The sequence below is a fragment of the Melospiza melodia genome, chromosome 25, assembly GCF_035770615.1.
Source record: "Melospiza melodia melodia isolate bMelMel2 chromosome 25, bMelMel2.pri, whole genome shotgun sequence".
NCBI classification, from domain to species: Eukaryota; Metazoa; Chordata; class Aves; order Passeriformes; family Passerellidae; genus Melospiza; species Melospiza melodia.
In genome coordinates, this window is record NC_086218.1 from 8,164,878 (window position 1) to 8,187,559 (window position 22,682).

Genomic DNA, 22,682 nt, shown 5'->3' on the forward strand with positions numbered 1-22,682 from the left:
TGCCTCTCAGCCACACAGTGAGGTGGGGTGCAAGTTTCAATTTTTTTCCCCCTCTTTTCCTTTTTATTTTTTTTTTTGTTGTAGTTTCTGTTTTTTCTGTTAATAAATACGGGTCTTTTCACTTTCATCCCCTGGTATCCATTTCCCTCACTGGCAGAAGAAAGAGGACTTACTGAAGCCCTCTCTCTTTTGACAAAAACAATCATTTTAAAGCATATTTCTTCTAGAATTTTCTCCAGACCAAGACACAAGGTTTGGGCCGGGCTGGGCAAGCCCAGGATGTTCAGTGAGGCCAAGGGCAGGTGCAATGCACACTGTCATGGTGTTCCTTTTATATTATTACAAAATCCTCAAACCCTCCACACACCAAACTGTGTGCAGAACAAAAAAGAACAGCAAGAACACAATCCTCTGCTCCACAAAACACATCATGGCCACCCAGAGAACACCAACAACCTCCCTTAGTGCTCCTTTTGGGCAAAGCAGCAGCTGTGACCTCCTCTGTCAAATCAGGTCTGTGGTGTCACCAGAGCCATCTCGGTCCCACAGGGTGGCAGCACCTGCAGGCGACCCTGAGATATGATACTGTTAGAGATACACATTATAATATTGGCTTTTTGCAAATATTTAAATTGATTCTATATGTGTAATAATAAAGTAAATTTGTTATAAAGATGTAGTTTTTATTTCTGTTGTTAATTAAGCTTAGACATAGCAGTGAAATAGCTGATATAAGGATGCTTGTGTTAAAATGCCTGCTGGGATGGGATAACATCCAATGAACACAGGAGGAGGACACCTCTACAGATCAGCCAACTATCAGCACCCACTGTCTGAAGAAAATATGGACCAAGGCCCAAAAAAACTGGAAGTGATAAAGGAGCCAAAACTACAGCCAAGAAACAGGCAAGCTCTAAAAAGGCAGACCCAAGGAGGAGCCATGTAAAATAGTTTCTGGAATATGTAAACTAGTTTATGGAGATGCATAAGGGTCTATGAATATGCTGATGTAATGGAAAATGTATTTAAGGGGTTTCCCCAAAGGTGACAGGGTGCTCTTGGCTCAGTGTCAAGATGCACCCAGCCATAATAACCTTTGCTCTATGGTCGTTATTTCCTACTGTCCTTTATTAAAAGTTTTAAATTTTCACAGAACAGGGAAGGTGTTTCAGAAAGCTGCAGCAGGCAGAGGAGAGCTGGAGGCAGCACAGGGGGCAGAGCCCCACAGACAGGCCCCTCTGGGCACCAGCACACTGCACTGCTCAGATTGCTGCAGCTGCACACGAGAGAGGGGCTGGACAAGGCAGTTTGGGACTTCTGCTTGTTCTCTTTTCTTGTTTCTCCATTAGAACACAGAGGACACCTCACAGCTGCTGCTGCAGCCACCGAATCCTTTGCCCAGAGGGCTGAAGCACCAGGCAGGCAGCACCTGGCAGGGGATGGATCCCAACCCAGCTGCTCTTCTTGGGGGCTTGGGGGTGTCCTTTCCCGAGCTCTGGGCTGCTGCTGCTGGCATTGGGCTCTGCTCAGTTCTTTTTGCTCTTGGGGGTGTCATACTTCCTCTTGCTCGAGTACCAGAGCAGCAGAGGGATCCCGATGGAGGGCAGGGTCATCACGCCAAACGCTGCCCAGTCCAGCTAGAGGGAGAAATTGTTAAAGGAAAAGTCAAAACAATCCAGGCCAGGGGAATCTTAGAGCAATGAGGTCAGAGGAGGAGAGGCAGGAGAGACCTCACACTGTCTGCAGCTTCCTCACATGGGGAAGCAGAGGGGCAGGCGCTGACATCTGCCCTCAGTGACCATGACAGGACCCAAGGGAGCACCCACAGCTGTGTCAGGACAGGCAGCATTAAAGGCTCTTTCTCCCACAGGATGCTCCCCCAGGCACTGCAAGAGGCTCCCCAGGAAAGTGGCCACAGCACCGAGCTTGACACGAGCCCAGGCCGTTTGGATAGGGCTGACAGGCACATGGTTGGCATTCCTGGGGTTGTCTCTGCAGGGCCAGGAGTTGGACTCCACAATCCTTGTGGGTCCCTTCCAGCCCAGGAGCTTCTAAAATTCTGCTCTCAGATTTTCTGCCTCAAATGCCACAGTGCAGCTCCTTCACACAGGGAGCTGGGATGGAAACTCAGCCGCTTCTGTGACAGTTCTCTGGAGAACTGACAGGAACCAACTCCAGCCCCCTCTGGAGCTCTCCAGGTGACTGCAGGCCAAGCCACACACCCCATGTGCAAGCAGGAAGCCACCACACTGGGCTGCAGCTGCCTGCTGCACTTTTCCATTGTCCATGGAAAGGTACTCACAAAGTGAGGGGAGAACCTCCTGTCGAAGTCACGCTGAGCCAGGATTCCTCCCTGCCCAGGAGCACTGGTGAAGCCAACCTGGAAAAGGCAGGGCAAAGACTTTGCCACCTTTCCTGCTCACTCCAAAGCTGGGCAGGCTGAGAGCAACACAGACATGCATCACCTCGACCATGCAGCTCTGGGAGCACAGTCAGGTGTGTCTGCAGGTGTCACAGACACGTTTTATGAAAAATCCTTTCCTTAGGATTTTTCCTCCTGAGAAGCTGGGAGGCCTCAGGAACAAAATGTGAACAATGGTTATCTGCTGCTGTGGAATGCAACAGGTGGATCTGAGATTGGTCTCATGTGGTTGTTTCTAATTAATGGCCAATCACAGCCAGCTTGCTCAGACTCTCTGTCCAAGACACAAGCCTTTGTTATCATTCCTTCTTTTTCTATTCTTAGCCAGCCTTCTGAATAAATCCTTTCTTCTATTCTTTTAGTATACTTTTAATATAATATATATCATAAAATAATAAATCAAGCCTTCTGAAACATGGAGTCAGATCCTCATCCTCAGACCCCTGTGAACACCCCCACATGCAGGGATCCCACAAATCAGGCACTTACCACCACCTGGGCACCCTCCTGTGCCAGGTACGTGATGGTGGCAGAGGTGAAGTTGAAGTACCCAGCCTTGAGAGGCCGCAGAACCACGGTGTGGGACACGTTGCTGGCTCTGGGAGCTGGATGTCAAGGAACACTGCTGCATTGCAGGAAGAAAAGGGAGGAGATGGGGAAGAGCAAGCAGGAGCCAGGTGAAAAAGTCAGTGCTGCTGACAGATCTGAGTGAGTGCTCGTGGTCACAGCCAGCCAGAGCCAGCCAAGGCTGACCCAGCTGCTCCTCCACAGGCACAGCAACCACCCCAGCACCTGCTCCTGTCTGCAAGGAACTTTGTTTCTACACTGCACCATCCAGAAGAGCAAAAGTTTGGATCTGGCACCCTGTCCAGGCTCTGGAAGGAATTTCAGGGACAGCAAATGAAGACAGGATGAAGCTGCAGGATGCTCAGGGGCAAGAGAGAGAGTTGGGAGAAATTTCCAAACATGAAAAGATACGGAGCAATCCTGTCCCACTTGACGTTGAGCATGCCAGAGACGATGCCAAAATCTTCTGGGGGGAAGGAATCATCCGACAGCTCCACGTCCAGGGCAGCACTGAACACAACAAAGAGAGGGATGAGACAGGAACCTTAAGCTTTGCCATCTGCCCACAGGCTCTGCAGCAAAGTGCACTGACACTTCCATCTTGACCAAATGGAAAAACTGATTTTTCAGAGATAAAATGTCATCAGTAGAAGGTGAGGAGGAGAGTTGAGGTTTCTTACAGGGAGACTGCAGAGGGAGGAAGGCAAAGCTGAGAGAAACAAACACAAGGACAGGAAAAACACCATTTTTTCCACAATACAATTTGGCAGTTTGCTGAACTTCAGATACCATCCCATGGATACACATGCTGGCCTAAATAACAACCAAATCCCACATATAAAATTACAGGATCTCATTAGTGTTGTATCAATTCAACATTACAGCACCATATATTCTTCTGTTAGCAGTACTGCACTCAGTATGCATTATTCTGCCTTTAAAAATAAAATATCTAAAAAAAACCAAAATCTCAAAGCCCTTTAATAGTGTCCTGCATTTGTTCATTCAGCTTTTCATTCTGCAAATGAAGCTTTTTACCAGCATGGTGGAAGTTCTGTTTTACCTTTGACAGGTCCTTAGTTAATCCTGACAGCAAGAATGAATTTTCAGAAAGCCAGGAAGGGAGCTGCATGCGTGGGGAACAGAGTGTCACAGGACAGGGCTTACCTGGAGCCAACATTGTAGATGTTGTACTGCAAAGTCAAGTCCTTGCCCTCCACTGCATATCTGTTTAACAGGGATTTGGAGGCCAGGAGCCTGGCACCATCCTCACAGCGAGCCACAGACACCAGAGCAAGCAGGGCAAGGAGAGGGAGCTTCATCTAGAAACACAAAGAAATGGAAGTGATCATCTGAAATCTCTGAACTTGCTTGTGAGGGTGTAAGAATTGGCACAGCAGTGTCCCAAATCTGCAGCCATGGAAGAAAAGCTCATGATCTTCTCCCCTTTCAAAGCCCTGGCCAGTACAATTCCCTTTTACAGAAGAAGGAAAGGAAAGGAAAGGAGGAAGGAATCAAGAAAGGGAGAAGAAAGAAAGAGAGGAAGGAAGGAAGGAAGGAAGGAAAGAAAGAAAGGAAAGAAAGGAAAGAAAGAAAGAAAGAAAGAAAGAAAGGAAGGAAAGAAGGAAAGAAAGAAGGAAAGAAGGAAAGAAAGGAAAGAAGGAAAGAAAGAAGGAAAGAAAGAAGGAAAGAAAGAAGGAAGGAAAGAAGGAAGGAAAGAAGGAAAGAAAGAAGGAAAGAAAGAAAGAAAGAAAGAAAGAAAGAAAGAAAGAAAGAAAGAAAGAAAGAAAGAAAGAAAGAAAGAAAGAAAGAAAGAAAGAAAGAAAGAAAGAAAGAAAGAAAGAAAGAAAGAAAGAAAGAAAGAAAGAAAGAAAGAAAGAAAGAAAGAATTCCAACATTATTCTTCCCCATTTCCAGCCACTGAGAACCACCAACTCCCTCCAGTGGCTTTTATGATCCTCTGCACAAGTCCCTGCCTCAGGCCACACGTTCTGACTGATCCAAACCCAGCGCTGAGAGGACCAGGGGACAACAGGAACGCCACAGATGTGACCGGTGAGGACACCTGATGGTGTTAAATGCAAAACCTGCTTCAATGTCAGGGCCTCTGCCCTCCACAGTCACGGGGAGGTGGTTGGGGTTGGACAGGGCAATAAAGAAAATGCAATTGCACCCCCCTGTCATGGGCAAGGACAGCTTCCACTAGCCCAGGCTGCTCCAAGCCCCATCCAACCCGGCCTTCCAGGGATGGGGCAGCCTCAGCTTCTCTGGACAACCTGTGCCAGGGCCTCACCTCCCTCACAGGCACCAATTTCTTCCCAATATCCCATCTAACTCTGCCCTCTGGCAGTGGGAAGCTTTGTTTTGTCACCCCAGGCCCTTGTCAGAGTCCCTCACCAGCTCTCTTGGAGCCCCTTTAGGCCCTGGAAGGAGCTCTGAGGTCTCCCTGGAGCCTTTACTTCTCTAAGCTGAGCACCCCCAGCTCTCCCAGCCTGTGCCCAGAGCAGAGGAGCTCCAGAGCCCTCAGATCATCTCTGTGGCCTCCCCTGGGCTCACTGCAGCAGCTCCTTGTCCTCCCTGTGCTGGAGGCAGCTCTGCAGGGCAGGGTCTCAGCAGAGCAGAGGGGCAGAATCCCGGCCCTGACGCTCCAGTCGGTCCTTCCTGGCCCCTCAGAGCCGATCCTCTCCTACAGACCCGTCCCGAGGGCCGAGGACACGGACTCCAGCGGCCCCGAGCCTCCCGTCCCTCACCGTCCTTCCCGCCCCTCACCGTCTCTGCCGCCGCCAACGCCGCAAAGACGAGTCAGCGCCACCGAGGCGGAAGTGACGCACCCGAACCGCGCCTCAGGAACGCCCTATGCCCCCTGGGAAATGGAGTCCTGTGCGCACGCAGGGGCTCCGCGCCTGCGCAGAGCGCGTTTCCTGCGCTGCCTATTGCCCACGGTGGCGGAAGCAGGGGCGGGCGCTGCTCTTAGTTATAGATGGGACTTTTAGTTGTACTGGGGACTTTAGTTGTAGTTGGTGCTTTTAGTTATCGTTGAGACTTTTAGTTATAGTCGGTGCTTTTAGTTATAGTTGGTGCTTTTAGTTGTAGTCGGTGCTTTTAGTTATAGTTGGTGCTTTTAATTGTAGTCGGTGCTTTTAGTTATAGTTGGTGCTTTTAGTTATAGTTGGTGCTTTTAGTTATAGTTGGGACTTTTAGTTATTGTTGGGGCTTATAGTTGGTGCTTTTAGTTATAGTTGAGACTTTTAGTTGTGGTTGGTGCTTTTAGTTATAGTTGGGACTTATAATTGGTGCTTTTAGTTATTGTTGGGACTTTTAGTTGTAGTTGGTGCTTTTAGTTGTAGTTGGTGCTTTTAATTGTAGTTGGTGCTTTTAGTTATAGTTGGGACTTTTAGTTATTGTTGGGACTTTTAGTTATAGTTGAGACTTTTAGTTGTAGTTGGTGCTTTTAGTTATAGTTGGGACTTTTAATTATAATTGGTGCTTTTAATTATTGTTGGGACTTTTAGTTGGTGCTTTTAGTTGTAGTTGGTGCTTTTAGTTGTAGTTGGTGCTTTTAGTTATTGTTGGGATTTTTAGTTTTAGTTGGTGCTTTTAGTTATAGTTGGGACTTTTAGTTGTAGTTGGGACTTTTAGTTGTAGTTGGGACTTTTAGTTACTGCTGCCCCATCCAGACTAGATCCTGTAGTTAGAGCATGAGCCATCTCCTGCAGGAAACGAAAACCTGTGAAATACAAAGCTGTGTTTGGTGTCAGGTACAAACAGGCGACGTGTGTATTTGTGATTGCGAAATGTGCAGAGACTGACAATGGGACAGTTGCGAATTCTAATAATAACTGAGGAAAGTAAAGCATGGAAAAAGGCCTCTGAACCTAGCTTTTGTTTGCAATTAACCTTGGTTGATTTGGGAGCATTGGAATTAAAGTGCTAAAGGTGTTGCTCTTTGCTTGTAGTTAATCCTTACAGAGTTCTGCAATAATAACCTTTTGAAGAACAATTTTAGAATATTGCTTGTATCCTTGAAACTATAGCTTTGGAATACAGATAAAGGAAATATGCTTATCTCACACCTTAATAAAGCAGAGAAAAACAGCTTGAGAAGGGAAGATGAACATCACCTCAAGGGTTTATGGTTTTGACCAAGGGAAGCTGGATATCACTGTTATGAGATTTATAGTCCTTGCAATTAAAAGGGGGACATGCATCTGGGGAGCTGGACCCCACCAGAGGGGATACATCCTGAGAAAAATTAAATCACAATAGTGTATAGAATTGTGATGTAAAAATCAGGAATAGGAACTGCTGACGAGTAAAAAAATTGGAATAGAAATTGCTGAGGAAGCTCATGAGTACCCCTATAAATACCTGTAAGCCTCAACTATCGGTGTGCAGAGGGAAAACTTCCCCCACTGCACCCAGCACTGGATTGCTCGTACTTTACCATATTAATTAATAAATTGATTGCTGCTTGAATATTGGCCTAGTCAAGCTTCTTATTGATAACACTTCTGCCTGGAACATCACTTCTGAGGATGGCACTAATTCACCAGTTCCTCAGCTGATGGCGCCGTGCTGGGCCGGGCTCTCACAGGAAGGCTCTGCAGAGGAGCAGCAGGTGTGTCTCGGCACCACAAGGAGCTCTGGCCACGCCAGCAGCCTGCCCAGGTGCACGGGGGATGTGTAAAGCACTGGGGAAGCAGTGAAGGAGAAGGAGCAGGACCAAATTCCTCAAAAATCAGGTGCACAGAACGCCAGGGCCTCCCTTCCTGCACTCAGGCCTCCCTGCTTGACTCACTCCTCAGAGAGTCAAACAAGACGTGTCCCCACCTCCCTGGTGCAAAGCCAGCAGCACAAGAAACCTTCTGGTGTTTCCAGCCCCGCAGGAAGCCCCCAGAGCTCCCCTGTGCCTGTGTCTATCAGGCAGATTACCTCTGGTGGGAGAAAGGCCTCAGGACCCTGCTCTGGACAGATTTTGCTCCGCACACACACGTGGAGCAGCAGCTGGGTCTGTTTGTTGTGTTCAGTGCTGCCCTGGACGTGGAGCTGTCGGATGATTCCTTCCCCCCAGAAGATTTTGGCATCGTCTCTGGCATGCTCAACGTCAAGTGGGACAGGATTGCTCCGTATCTTTTCATGTTTGGAAATTTCTCCCAACTCTCTCTCTTGCCCCTGAGCATCCTGCAGCTTCATCCTGTCTTCATCTGCTGTCCCTGAAATTCCTTCCAGAGCCTGGACAGGGTGCCAGATCCAAACCCCTGCTCTTCTGGATGGTGCAGTGTAGAAACAAAGTTCCTTGCAGACAGGAGCAGGTGCTGGGGTGGTTGCTGTGCCTGTGGAGGAGCAGCTGGGTCAGCCTTGGCTGGCTCTGGCTGGCTGTGACCACGAGCACTCACTCAGATCTGTCAGCAGCACTGACTTTTTCACCTGGCTCCTGCTTGCTCTTCCCCATCTCCTCCCTTTTCTTCCTGCAATGCAGCAGTGTTCCTTGACATCCAACTCCCAGAGCCAGCAACGTGTCCCACACCGTGGTTCTGCGGCCTCTCAAGGCTGGGTACTTCAACTTCACCTCTGCCACCATCACGTACCTGGCACAGGAGGGTGCCCAGGTGGTGGTAAGTGCCTGATTTGTGGGGTCCCTGCATGTGGGGGTGTTCACAGGGGTCTGAGGATGAGGGAAGAGATGAGGATCTGACTCCATGTTTCAGAAGGCTTGATTTATTATTTTATGATATGTATTATATTAAAAGTATACTAAAAGAATAGAAGGAAGGATTTCATCAGCAGGCAGGCTAAGAATATAAAAAGAAGGAATGATAACAAAGGCTTGTGTCTTGGACAGAGAGTCTGAGCCAGCTGGGCTGTGATTGACCATTAATTAGAAACAACCACATGAGACCAATCTCAGATGCACCTGTTGCATTCCACAGCAGCAGATAATCAATGTTCACATTTTGTTCCTGAGGCCTCCCAGCTTCTCAGGAGGAAAATCTTAAGGAAAGGATTTTCCATAAAACATGTCTGTGACACCTGCAGACACACCTGACTGTGCTGCCAGAGCTGCATGGTTGCAGTGATGCATGTCTGTGTTGCTCTCAGCCTGCCCAGCTCTGGAGTGAGCAGGAAAGGTGGCAGAGTCTTTGCCCTGCCTTTTCCAGGTTGGCTTCACCAGTGCTCCTGGGCAGGGAGGAATCCTGGCTCAGCGTGACTTCGACAGGAGGTTCTCCCCTCACTTTGTGAGTACCTTTCCATGGACAATGGAAAAGTGCAGCAGGCAGCTGCAGCCCAGTGTGGTGGCTTCCTGCTTGCACATGGGGTGTGTGGCTTGGCCTGCAGTCACCTGGAGAGCTCCAGAGGGGGCTGGAGTTGGTTCCTGTCAGTTCTCCAGAGAACTGTCACAGAAGCGGCTGAGTTTCCATCCCAGCTCCCTATGTGAAGGAGCTGCACTGTGGCATTTGAGGCAGAAAATCTGAGAGCAGAATCTTAGAAGCTCCTGGGCTGGAAGGGACCCACAAGGATTGTGGAGTCCAACTCCTGGCCCTGCAGAGACAACCCCAGGAATGCCAACCATGTGCCTGTCAGCCCTATCCAAACTGCTTGGGCTCGTGTCAAGCTCGGTGCTGTGGCCACTTTCCTGGGGAGCCTCTTGCAGTGCCTGGGAGAGCATCCTGTGGGAGAAAGAGCCTTTTCTGAATATGCAGCCTTTAATGCTGCCTGTCCTGACACAGCTGTGGGCGCTCCCTTGGGTCCTGTCATGGTCACTGAGGGCAGATGTCAGCGCCTGCCCCTCTGCTTCCCCATGTGAGGAAGCTGCAGACAGTGTGAGGTCTCTCCTGCCTCTCCTCCTCTGACCTCATTGCTCTAAGATTCCCCTGGCCTGGATTGTTTTCACTTTTCTCTTAACAATTTCTCCCTCTAGCTGGACTGGGCAGCGTTTGGCGTGATGACCCTGCCCTCCATCGGGATCCCTCTGCTGCTCTGGTACTCGAGCAAGAGGAAGTATGACACCCCCAAGAGCAAAAAGAACTGAGCAGAGCCCAATGCCAGCAGCAGCAGCAGCCCAGAGCTCGGGAAAGGACACCCCCAAACCCCCAAGAAGAGCAGCTGGGTCGGGATCCATCCCCTGCCAGGTGCTGCCTGCCTGGTGCTTCAGCCCTCTGGGCAAAGGATTCGGTGGCTGCAGCAGCAGCTGTGAGGTGTCCTCTGTGTTCTAATGGAGAAACAAGCAAAGAGAACAAGCAGAAGTCCCAAACTGCCTTGTCCAGCCCCTCTCTCGTGTGCAGCTGCAGCAATCTGAGCAGTGCAGAGTGTTGGTGCCCAGAGGGGCCTGTCTGTGGGGCTCTGCCCCCTGTGCTGCCTCCAGCACCCATTTGCCTGCTGCAGTTTTCTGCAGGGGGTCATATCTCAGCGTCCCCTCCAGGGGCTGCCTGCCCTGTGGGACAGAGATGGCTCTGGTGACACCACAAACCTGATTTGATCGAGGATGTCACAGCTGCTGCTTTGTCCTGTCGATGGTGTTCTCTGAGCCACCAGCCTGCCCTGGTCCATGGTGGCCTTGTAAAGCCATGAGGGTGGTGTGCAGGAAGGAGGATCAGGGATAAATTCCCCAAGAATCAGGTGCACAGGCTGGGAAACTCTCCCTGCACTGGGGATGCTCTGCTTACCTACACCCACCCACAGCCCCCTCCCCACGACAGGCTGCAGCTTTCTGCTGACACTGGATCAGGACACGTCCTGACCTCCCTGGTGAAAAGGCAGTAACAAAACAACCCTGCTGGCATTTCCAGCGCTGCAGGAAGCTTTCCCTGCGCCCTTGTTCCTCAGGCAGCTCCCTCTGGTGGGAAAAGTGCCCCAGGGCCCTCTTCTGTTCCCATTTTCCCCTTGCACACACCCAGATGAGCAGCCCATGGGCACCAGTGCAGGGCCCTCTCACTGCTGTGTGTGCTGGGAAAACCCTTTCACTGGAGGTCCCAGGCTGTACCAGCACCTCTTCCTACAGCCACTTTCTTCTTTCCCTGCTGCTTCAGGCAGAAATTCTCCAAGCTGCAGACAGTGAAATGCGGGACAGAAGTCCAATCCCTGTTGGCCGTTGAGGCCACTAAAGTATTCTCTCTCCCCTCTCACCCAACCTCGCTGTGTGGTTTGCTGCAGCCAGGGCAGCTCCTGGCAGTCTTGAAGCACTGATTCCACCCCTGTCCTGGCTCTTAGAACCTCAGACCCTTTTCTGTGGAGCAAGAGCATTTTTGGGAACTGTTTCATTCCCCCCCCAGTGAGCCCCTGTCTTGGTGCTGCTGGTCAGTATGTGATGGCTTTCAGGCCACAAGAAATCCCACAGCTCCATTGCCACCCACACAACTGTGTTCTGGAATACTCTGCCTTGGGTTAAGGAGCGGGGAAGCCACACAGAAGGGGTTCCAAGAGGGTTCTGTGGTTGCTGGCTGGGTCTGAGAGCAAAGAAAGATAGGATTTTTGGTATGGGGGTTATGGGGACAAGATGGAGGAATCTGGGCGTGTCCAGCCTTTCTTCTTCTTCTTGTTCTCCATTTTCTGCAGTGATGTTGGCACTTTGAGATTGGTTTAGAGTAGAAGTGCACTGTCTAACATAGGTGATAGGTATTGGGAATTAAGTGTAAATTTGTTATATTTAGAATATAAGCTCACTGTCTAACATAGGTGATGGGTATTGGGAATTAAGTGTAAATATGTTATACCCTTAGTTTGTAGCATAAAAGGACAACACAGAGAGTGACTGTGGCTGCCTTGCTGAGCAGATCTCAGCTGGGCAGAAAGAAAATTTCATAGATAAGAATTAATAAACAACCTCAAGACCGAAAAGTGAAGAGTCCAGACTCGTTCTTCATTTGCACGGGCCGAAGCAGAGACATCCTGCACATCTCAGGGCAGCAATTATCAACACAACCCGAGACTCCTGTGTGTAGTTTTGACTTTGGTGGGAAAGAGACCCCAGTGCAGCACATCTTCCAAACGTGGCTGGCATTGATTCTGCATTAATGGTCTCACTTCCAGTGTGTGTGTCCCAGCAGCATCTCTCTTGGCCAAGTGCAGATGTCTCTCCTAACTGTGTAACACAAAAACCCTTAATCAGGATAAAACTGTGTATTTTGGGGGAGAAAATTTATCAGTAGCAGTTTACAGCTGTGCAAGTTCATTTAATGCAAAAGGAAAATCAAAAACTTCTGTCATAGGAGTATTTTTACTAGGTGTGTATAACCACACACACCTCTCTCCTCAGGATAAAGTGAATTACTGAGATTTGTTCCTCATTTTACTCTTTAAGGTTTTACACTTCAGTTCCAGTTTTACTGTCCAAGCAAGAGTGGGGTGCAGCAGCAGTGCAAGGACTGGAGCTGCTGGGGGTGGGGATACCTCCCCTTGTTCTTGCAGGGGAGGAGTTTCTTAATTTTGAGTGGCATTGTTAAAAATAACGATCTGCTGGTCAGAGCTGTTTCCCTTGTTTTGTGCCTCTTTGTGAGGCTGGGGTGAGATTATGTCTGTTGGGACATCTGAATGTCAGAGTGGGAGGTGGGCAATGAAAGAGCAGGGGTGAGGAGGATGAGGGGATGTCCACCCCCAAAAGGTGCCTGTGGTGGTTTCAACAACAAATGAGGAGCTCAGCTTCAAACAAGCCACTGTCCTTCCCCTCCTGCTGTCAAGGGAGGGACAGTAAATCAGAGATGATTACTTAAAAATAACAATTTATTAAAGAATAAAATCATAAAGCAATGGAATGAGACATACACGACGGAAAGAAATTTGTACAGAAATAAAGGAAAATGTTTTAACCAGCAAAAATCAAGGTGTTTAATAGTTCCCTTGTAACAAAGAGAAAATGGCTGCTGCTTTCCTTAGCAGCTCTTGTGGCCCAGGAGGACAGAGGGTGGTGGTGAGGCTCTCTTGGCTTTTCCTCCCTGGAATTAAAAACCTGTGGTGTCAGGGGCTTGTGGAGTAATTCTGATGGTGGATGGGAGGTGCTGGCATTGCCTGGTGAGCTCCAGAGCTGCAGCATCAGTTTCCCTGCTCCCTCTCAGTGACAGCAGCAGAGTTTTGGCACTTCCCTGCCTCTTCCTGCCCTTTCTGCAGCAGCTGGGCTCTCCCTCAGCTGGGTTGGACTCAGCTGGGTTTGGGCTCTTCTGCTCTTGGAGCAGGAAGGAATTCCCAGTGGGGGAAGCCAGGCACTGAAAAATGCACCCCTGGCCCCACAGGAAGATCTTTCTGTCCTTGCTTCTCTTCTCTGGGAGTAATTCTTGGATGTAATAAATTTTGGAGGCAGTATCTAAATATCAGGGGTGGTTACCTCACAGAGAATGAATCTGGCTTTTGTCTGCGAGCAATCCTTGGGTGTATGGAATTTTGGAGGTGGAACCCAGTTTTGGCTATGGGCTCCTGAATGATAATGACACCATAGGAAGTTTTCCTGTGATAAGTGGAAGTTTCAGACAAGCCCTGACTTAGCCTCAGATTTTGGTTTAAACAGTTTAAATTTAAGGGATCACTCTGGACTGCAAATTCTAACAATGGCAAATCAGATCTATTTATAAAAATTAGTTATTTATCACACAGACAAGAGACAACAGATGAAAGATCCTAATCAGAATTACTTACTACACAGTAGAAAACTAAAGACCTACTAGTAGATTATAGCATAATATAAAACAGTGCACTATATCAAGGTAACTGTATTAAAGCTAGCAGAAGAAATAGTATTGATTAGGAGGCAAATGTAACTTACCACCAAAATGGCAATAATGCACAGAGATTCCTTCACTTAACCCCTGGGGAGTAACTGTGAAGCAGGTGTCTGCATACTCACAAGAGAAACTCCACACATTTCCATGGAAATGTATAGAAGATTTGTGAAAGTTTGGTATGGCTTTTAGAGTTTGTAAAGTGAGGTGTCTGTCAGTCAAAAATCTGACTTACATTGCCAGATCTCACTTCAACAGTAAGATATTTATTGGCATTTGGGGGATGCCAGAGCATTGTACCAGAATAACTCCCGACAAAACAGCTTTTGACAGTCCTGTTTGAGTTATCTGACTGTTAACAAACAATAAATTGTTTGTTAGCCCTTGTGGGAAGGTTGGACGCCCTGCTATGGAAGGAAATGATGTAGGCCTGAAGTTTCATGTTGTCCTAGGTTGCAAGGCAATGTGTATTCTATTTGCCACCTGTTAGTGGTGGGGCAGTTATCTTCTGTTCATTGGGCAGGTTTCTTTATCTCTTCCACAAACCAATCCTCCCTACAGGGACACATCTGCTGTTAATGGGCCAGTGAGTGTCACTGCATGGCTGATAAAAATTACAGCATCCCATGGGGAGATGCTCTGCCCAGAGGGAGGAGCCAAGCATTCCCAACTGGATATAACCTGAGATTTTGGGTCACCAGCACAGCCTTTCCACTGGATTCCTAGAGGAGGAGCTGCCTTTTCCACTGGATCTTTAGAGGAAGACTGCACCTTTCTACAGGATCCCTGCTCCAGCAGAGCCACCCCTGGCACTGCAGGAGGGCTGAGCCACAATTCCAATGGGACTGCTGCCAACAGCCTGACCCACAGGGTGTCAGGTTGGGTTCTGACTCTGGCAGTGTTGGTTTGGTTTACTGCATTGGTTTTTTTATTTATTTTCTTCCCTAATAAAGAACTTGTCTTGGTTTGGAAAGACAGGAGTCTGCTAAGGAAGGCAGGAGCCTCCCCTGAAATGGAGAATGTAAACCCTCCCCAACTGTCCAAATTGCTATAAATTTTAAATTAAGGGGCTCTCAGGCAAAAATATGGGAACAGGAAATAATAGTTCTTTAATAGGGAAGAAAAATAAAAGGATAAAATAAACAATGCAGTGCCCTAGAACAACACTGCCAGAGTCAGAATCCAACCTGACACCCTGTGGGTCAGGGTGTTGGTGGCAGTCCCATTGGAATTGTGGCTGCAGCCCTCCTGCAGTGTCAGGGGTGGTTCTGCTGGAGCAGGGATCCTGTAGAGAAGGATGTATTCTTCCTCTGAAGATCCAGTGGAAGAGGCAGCTGATGTTCCTCTGGGGAATCCCATGGAGAAAGCCGTGCTGGTGTCTCAAAAACCTCTGGATTATATCTGGGTAGCAATGCTTGGCTCCTCCCTCTGGGCTCACATCTCCCAATGGGATGTTATAGTTCTTATCAGCCATGCAGTGACATTCAATAGCTGTTATCAGCAGGTGTCCCCTCCCGAGGGAGGTGTGATTGTGGTCACTCAAAGACAGAGATAAGGCAAACTGCCCACTTGACAAAGATAATCTGCCATACAGATGGTAATTGAAAACATCTTGCATTGCAATCTGGAACAGAACTGTTATTCCCTGCTCCCATATCTTTGCCTGAGAGCCCCCCTTAATTCCAATTTTATAACAATTGGGAGGGAGGGGGTTCACAGTTTCCAGTTCAGGGGAGGCTCCTGCCTTCCTTAGCAGACACCTGTCTGTTCAAACCAAGACACAGGTGTAGATGAGAAGCAGCCCAGGGGAGGCCAAGGCCAGCCAGACCCATCTGTCCTGGCAGCTTTCACCTGGGAACAGTTCTCGCATGTGCTGCATTTTGGAGGTGGAACCAAAATTTCAGTCATGATCTCCTGGACAAGAATGGCAGTTCTTTTCCACAGGAAGGGAAGCACATAGCCCCAGTGTTGCAGGGGCAGATGAGAGGAAGCCCAGAAGGGATTAATGCCAGGCAGACCAGTCTGTCCTGGCAGCTTTTGTCTGGGAGCAATCCTTGGATGTACTTCTCGTTTGCTTTGCCTTGTGAACCCAACCTCTGACTTGCTTTGCTTACCTTGCACACCCATCCCCTCTGTCCTGACCTGTCTACTGCTTTCATTCCTGGCCTTCTCCTGCAAGGCTTGCCCCTCCTTGGATTTGCCTTCCCATGCCTACCCCAACCTTGCATTTCTTTGTGGACCCCTCTGTGTTCTTCCCTTGCCCTTCCTCCACTCCGCTGCCTTGCACTGCCTTGCTCACCCCTCTCCCAGGCTTGACAAGAAAAGGGCTCTTGCAGGTTTTACTCCTGTCCCTGTTCCACATTGGTTGTTTTTCTGGGGGAAGAGGGAGTTCTGTAAATCCAGAAGGTGCTTTGCTGTTTGTTTTTCATTTCTTCTCCTTCTCCACCACATTGTCAGAAGAAATGGACTTCTCCTCCATCCTGTCTTTGTTCCCTGGGCTACGTGGTCTTCTACAGAGGCTGCCATGCTGGGTGAGGGGGCTTCCCTGCCACACTGTCCTTGGACAAGGGACAAAGTCCAGTCCATCTTGGAGAGTGGTTTCTCTGACATTTTGTTTTCATTGTTTCTGGGGAACTGTTTCCGTCCTTGCTTTAGAGCCTTTGTATTTTTTGTTATTGCTGTTTCCTTATTAATTGATGCTTTGTTTTTTAGTAAACTGTTTTTGTTTTTTTTTACTTTTATCTTCTCACATTTGCCTCTCCTTCTGTTGAAAGGGGAGTGCTTAAAACTGAAGGAGAGGGTGGCTTGTTTCCCAGGCTCCACCCCATAAATAGTCTTAAACTAAGACGAATTTGGTGCACAGCTAAAGGGGCTTGAGAGAGAAAATTACAAAATAGCAATATTGTCCAAAACATTTACATATTGGGTACAGAACTCCCTGGTCACTGTGCTTCTGGTTATATGGATAACCAGACTAACTTTGCGTATGTGTTTGTACCTCTAGAGCCATTTGCCCACCATGGGGGATGTCATTTTTCAGATCAGGGAGAGAGAGAAACCAAGGTTGCTTTGTGGATACACTCTGTGATATCCGTTTATGGAAAGTCAACATCAGTGGCAAGGAAGATCATTTTGGGTGTGTTTTCACTGTTGTTTGCCTGTCCTGGTCTGGGGTGCTGCTTCTGGGGGTTTATTAATGATTGCACCCAGCCTACTGGGAGAACAGGAGAGGATGATTTTCCCCAGCCTTTCACCTCCTTCTCCCCTTGCAGGTCTGACACATCACTTTTTGAGAACGTTGACTTCCCTTATGACAACCATAATTTGTTGCTTCTTGTGGAGCAAATACAAGTTTCCACACATAAGGGGCAAAGTCCAAGAAAGCCTCTTTTCCTGGCAGACATTTATCTGTGTGAGATGCAGCTGAAAACTTTTCGGTTCAGAATCTGACTACAAGAGTGGCAGAATGTGATGGTACATAGATGTGAGAAGGAAAGTGCATGGCACTGGTGTGTCTTGGCAGAAGCAGTGTGCTCTGTGGCTCCTGTGCTGGCTCACTGTCCTGTGTGAGGAGTAGATGGGCATTTCACCCTCTGGGAGAATGAAAATGTGTGATGTTACACAGAATGAAGAAGGAGCCTGCAGAGCACCATGGCTGTGCCTTGGACCATGCCAAGGACCATTGCAGTGTCCTTGTGTGTGGCTGCCACTCAGCCGCCTGCCCCATCCAAGTTATCAGTGCCAGGGGGAAGGTCTACCACAGCTGCCTATGCTGATAAATATTCCTAACTCAGCCCCGTGTGGAAACAATTCCATTTGGCTTTAGGCTCTGGGATCCAGGGAAGGTGGTGGTTGGGGTAGCCAGGAAGGGCACAGGAGGATGAGCACGACAGGTGCTCCCTGCCTGAGCCCAGGAGCAGCAGGGATGTGCAGCCCTGGTCTGGAAGCTGGGGCAGAAGTGTCCAGCAGAAGGAACCAAAGAGCTGCTCACACCTTTTTCAGCAGCAAAGCATATTGTGATGAGTGAGCCCAGCAATGCATAAGCTAAAAATGAATGTGGCTGAGCTGACAGTCTCATGCTATAAAAGGCCAATCCCACATTTTCACAGAGAGGATTTCTAGCACACCCCCCTAAGGTGTGGGTGTAGATCTTTCCCATGACTGGGGATGCCCCCCAAGGTTACACCTCAAGGCTCAGTAAAAGAGATTTGCCCACATTTGCTGATGGAGGTGAGGAACATCAATCTCTGCTTAAAAACTGGGGTTTTCTCTAGCTTTAATGAAATTGCTTCAATATTGTTTCAAAAATAGAGCATTATGCTAGAAGTTACAGCTACCTGTCCTGTGTACTAGATAATTCTGACTAAGTTCTCTTTGTCTAAGCAGCATCAATATTGTAATAAAATTCAAGAAATTATTTTATTTGTATAAATATATTTGGTTAGCCATCCTTAATCCCACAAGACAAAGTTGTATAAAGGTAGGGTTACATCTGTGTTCCTTTAGAGATAAACCTTTGACCACATCTGGGCCTGGGACTGGATTTAGCCACACCCAGGCTCTTCTTCTACGAGGAGTTTAGAAAGCCAGGGCATCATTTCTGCACCTTGTGACACAAGCTGAGGGCTTCTCTAATAAATTTTGTCTGAAGCTCCCATCCTTCCTGTGACAAAGAGGGAGGTAGTTCATCAGTAATCAGTGTTAGAAAGTTACTCAGTGTGGAGCAGTCACTCTCAAATTCAAGGCAAGCTGCCCTGGATACCTAAGTGAAAGCTTCCATGCTAGCTGCTCCACAGTCACAACTCTGAAAAATACCAATAGGTTAGTTACAGTAAAAATCTACACACAGTTTTTATACTGTACTTGCAGAAATATATTCAAGTTGTGTGTTTGCTGTGTGGCCTACAAAGCACAAGGAGCCAGCTTGTGATAAAGGAGGAAAACTGGAGTGTCATCTCTGCCCAGTTAGACATTCAGTTTTGCCCCAGTTCCTGCAGCTAATACTGCTCTAGGCTCAGGAACTGGATGTGGGATAATTGCCCACAATGACTGAAGGGCTGTGAATTCTGCTTTTACAGACTGAACTTCATATTTGGTTTGTGACACCAATAACGGGGTTCCAGTGCTATCCCCCCTAAATGAAGCACAGGAAATCATCAAAGATACCTAAAATGCAGGAACTTGAGAATATAGCACTAACAGAGGATGTAGAAGGGGAGAATGCAGAGTGCAGGACCCTACTGCATTGTCAGGGGTTGTTATGTAAATGGTCATTTTTAAATTAATAAGTTGCAGTCCCAGCACAGAATCCATTGGTGTAAGCAATTCCACTTATTCTAACTTTTTGGAAAAGACACCATCTGAAAGAATTTCAGTCCTCACCATGTTTTATACTGGAGATACAGTCACAGTATTTCAGCCTGTAATTCTCTCTGTTTCTTGCAAAGCCCAAATTACAGCTTTAATTTATTTTTCCATTGGGTTATAATGTATAGCAGAGCTTAGTAATATCTTGGACCAAAATCCTAGAGATTTTTTCTGACTCTTCAGCCCAGTTGTCTGCCACAACCCCTGTAAGATTTTATCACCTAGAATTGTTACTTTCAATTCAAAAGGGTTTCCTTGCCTAAGAGTATGTAATTTGGCTTGCTCAATCCAAACTTTTTTGCAGGCATCAGAGGCTTCTTCTTCTTTCTTTGTCCATTGCCAAACAACTTTCTTCCTGGTCCATTTCTGCTGTTACAGCATTTACCATAGTGTCTTGCTGTGAGGTGAAGGGGGGTTGAAAGAGAAGAATTTTTGTGTATTAGCATTGACTTATGTAAATGATTAAACATTTTTGCTGTTAAGTTCCTATTTATTTCTGATCACGGGACGCTAACTTGCACAAGATCGTTCCACATTTGTTTCCCTGTCACACATCAGGTAAGTCTTCAGCTTTGCCAGATGATTTTCATTCACCACCCGCACAGCTGGTTCCAAAATTAGAGCCCAAATTTCCCATAAGGTACTTGCTAGGACACCTCTAGTACTGGTAGCACTGTGGTGCCTGGTGTAATCAAGGTCTTCAATGAAACAGGCACCTCTCTCAAAAGCTGTATTTTGATATTTGTAGTTACTACTGCCCCATCCAGACTAGATGCTGTAATTAGAGCGTGAGCCATCCCCGTCTGCTGCAGGGAACTAAAACCTCCTGCCTGGAACATCAGCTTCTGAGGGATGGCACTGATTCATCAATGCTGTTAGAACTGCTGCCCTTGATACAGCATGGGAGTGGCAAAGTCCTGCCAAACAGGACCCCTGACCCCACTTTGTCCCTGAGCACGTCCCCCCTACAGCGGATCCTTACTGCCTATAGGACTTAATAGATTTTTGCACCAATTAATAAGTGAACAGACACAGCCCCACTATTCCAAGCTCACAAAATCTATTATCAGTTTGTCTTCTCCTCTCTTCTGCTGATAGATCTCCAAAAATTACATGTGTAAGTGCACCCCTCCATCCAGGAGATCCCTCCATTTGTATTAGAGGTTGTGCTTCTACCACCTTCCTTCCTGCTAAATCTGGCTGAAGCTCAGCCTTGGAGTCTGAGGACTCACTCAAGACTTTTCCATCCCATTCCTCAGGATCCTGTGAATACGATTGGGAAATGGAAATCTTATTTTTCCCATATCTGTGCCTTTGCTTGTGAGCAATATGTGGCACCACATTTTGCTGCTCTACGCTGCATTGCTGCTCATAGCACCACTGTGCTGGAGTTTAATTAGATCTTGTGTGATTGTCTTTGCATTTTGTAAAGTCCTGACTTCCTTTTCCAACTCTCACATTGCTCTGCAAGGCTGTAACTTCATGGTCCAAAGCTCTAAGAAGCAGCTAGCAGCCATCTCCACCTGCCCACTGACTTGCAAGAAGGCTTTGATGCCCTTCAAGAGGGCACACACACAGTAAATATTCGTGCTCTGGATCTTTAAGAAGAGACAAAGGAAGTTTCAGCCCCTGGCTACAGCTAATCCATACCTTATCCACAGTTTTGGATTGTGGTGTTTATGGGAGATGTGGATCTTTGAAGTGCATCAAAGTAGGTGACTGGCACCTGAGGATTCACCTGAAGATGGATGGATGGGGGATGGATGATGGATGGATGGATGGATGGATGGATGGATGGATGGATGGATGGATGGATGGATGGATGGATGATGGATGGATGGATGGATGGATGGATGGATGGATGGATGGATGGATGGATGGATGGATGGATGATGGATGGATGATGGATGGATGGATGGATGATGGATGGATGGATGGATGGAGGGATGATGGATGGATGGATGGATGGATGGATGGATGGATGGATGGATGGATGGATGGATGATGGATGGATGGATGGATGGATGGATGGATGGATGGATGGATGGATGGATAATGGATGGATGGATGGATGGATGGATGGATGGATGGATGGATGGATGGATGATGGATGGATGGATGATGGATGGATGGATGAATGAATGATGGATGGATGATGGATGGATGGATGGATGGATGGATGGATGGATGGATGGATGGATGATGGATGGATGATGGATGGGTGGATGGATGGATGGATGGATGGATGGATGGATGGATGGATGATGGATGGATGGATGGATGGATGGATGGATGGATGGATGGATGGATGATGGATGGATGATGGATGGGTGGATGGATGGATGGATGGATGGATGGATGGATGGATGGATGGATGGATAATGGATGGATGGATGGATGGATGGATGGATGGATGATGGATGGATGGATGATGGATGGATGGATGAATGAATGATGGATGGATGATGGATGGATGGATGGATGGATGGATGGATGGATGGATGGATGGATGATGGATGGATGATGGATGGGTGGATGGATGGATGGATGGATGGATGGATGGATGGATGGATGGATGGATGATGGATGGATGATGGATGGATGGATGGATGGATGGATGGATGGATGGATGGATGGATGGATGATGGATGATGGATGGATGGATGGAAGGAATTACTGGATTGGCAAGTGCACTGTTGTTCTTTTTTCCTATTGCTTCTGCAAAGGTGTAGATTCATCAGTGTAACTGATCAGTGGGATCAATCTCCATGTAAGTCACAAGGAAACACTGGGCATTGGGCCTTGATCAATCAGTGGGATGGGAGCAGTGTAAATAAAGGGCCAAAACTTTTTACTGTGGAAGAAAAAAGAATGGTGTTAGAGAAGGAGAAAGAAGAGGGATGGGGTGGAGATTCAGGGGTCTTTGCCTGAATTGCTATCTGTTGACAGAAAGGGGTCATTATAAGAGGTAAATGTTATGATGGTGGAGGATTTTGACAGTGAGGGAAGGGGACCAGGGGAAAATATCAGGGCATGCCCAGTTGCAACTCTGGTTCCAGTAAAGCTGGGGAATGGAGCCACATCTTCAGAAGTAACTGGCTGCAAGGGCCTGCTGAGGAAAGTTCCAGTACAGATTGTTGGGGCAGCAGGAAAATGAGCTTTGTGACCACTCCTACCACCCATGGCATGTATAGTTGGTGACACTAAAACCAACTAATCCATTTCTCTATCCATTTCTATATATGCCATCAATGACCCCTTCCCTTGCTGGAATGAGATATATTTTTTAACTTAAATGCACAAAACCTTAAATCTTTTCTGAGAATACCATGGAGATTCACATTCCACCTGAGACAGGCTGGAAAGCTCAGATCTGCCTGTTAGTGTGTAAACCATCAGAGGACATTGGAGAAAATGTTCTGGATGCCATTTGAAATACAGTGATCTGCATGGGCCATGGAAAATGAGGTAAAGCAAAGAGAAAAAGCTCAGAACCAAAAGTTAAACCCTTAAGAATAAATAAATATCCTATAAAGACAGAAGCACAAAAAGGTCTGGAACCATGGACAAACACACTATTACCATTTGGCATACTCAGACAATGTCAATCTGAGTTTTAG

The 22,682-nt window shown here is 47.5% G+C and overlaps 2 protein-coding genes across 2 annotated transcripts; one reads left to right on the forward strand and one right to left on the reverse strand.

Moving 5' to 3' along the window:
• Nucleotides 1-1,109: 1,109 nt before the first annotated feature.
• Nucleotides 1,110-5,857, reverse strand: LOC134429464 (translocon-associated protein subunit beta). Its single transcript, XM_063176641.1, has 6 exons — nt 5,759-5,857; nt 4,157-4,311; nt 3,401-3,499; nt 2,912-3,020; nt 2,303-2,380; nt 1,110-1,637 (listed from the first exon to the last, which is right to left on the reverse strand). The coding sequence occupies exons 2-6, from the start codon at nt 4,309-4,311 to the stop codon at nt 1,527-1,529; spliced, it is 552 nt and encodes a 183-aa protein (XP_063032711.1). The 5' UTR covers nt 5,759-5,857; the 3' UTR covers nt 1,110-1,526.
• Nucleotides 4,942-10,241, forward strand: LOC134429073 (translocon-associated protein subunit beta-like). The gene is made up of 6 exons (XM_063176162.1): nt 4,942-5,044; nt 5,663-5,811; nt 7,913-8,115; nt 8,496-8,604; nt 9,148-9,225; nt 9,909-10,241. Exons 1-6 carry the CDS (start codon nt 4,942-4,944, stop codon nt 10,017-10,019), a joined length of 753 nt encoding a protein of 250 aa, XP_063032232.1. The 3' UTR covers nt 10,020-10,241.
• Nucleotides 10,242-22,682: the final 12,441 nt, after the last annotated feature.

What these genes read in the sequence shown, in the direction of transcription:
- LOC134429464 (XM_063176641.1), bottom strand. Translation starts at nt 4,311, where the DNA reads ATGAAGCTCCCTCTCCTTGCCCTGCTTGCTCTGGTGTCTGTGGCTCGC. An exon ending in AGGAGGGTGCCCAGGTGGTG is followed by an intron (nt 2,381 to 2,911) that starts GTAAGTGCCTGA and finishes TGCCTTTTCCAG; the next exon opens with GTTGGCTTCACCAGTGCTCC. An exon ending in GGAGGTTCTCCCCTCACTTT is followed by an intron (nt 1,638 to 2,302) that starts GTGAGTACCTTT and finishes TTCTCCCTCTAG; the next exon opens with CTGGACTGGGCAGCGTTTGG.
- LOC134429073 (XM_063176162.1), top strand. Translation starts at nt 4,942, where the DNA reads ATGATCCTCTGCACAAGTCCCTGCCTCAGGCCACACGTTCTGACTGAT. An exon ending in TCAGCGCCACCGAGGCGGAA is followed by an intron (nt 5,812 to 7,912) that starts GTGACGCACCCG and finishes TGTGTCTATCAG; the next exon opens with GCAGATTACCTCTGGTGGGA. An exon ending in AGGAGGGTGCCCAGGTGGTG is followed by an intron (nt 8,605 to 9,147) that starts GTAAGTGCCTGA and finishes TGCCTTTTCCAG; the next exon opens with GTTGGCTTCACCAGTGCTCC.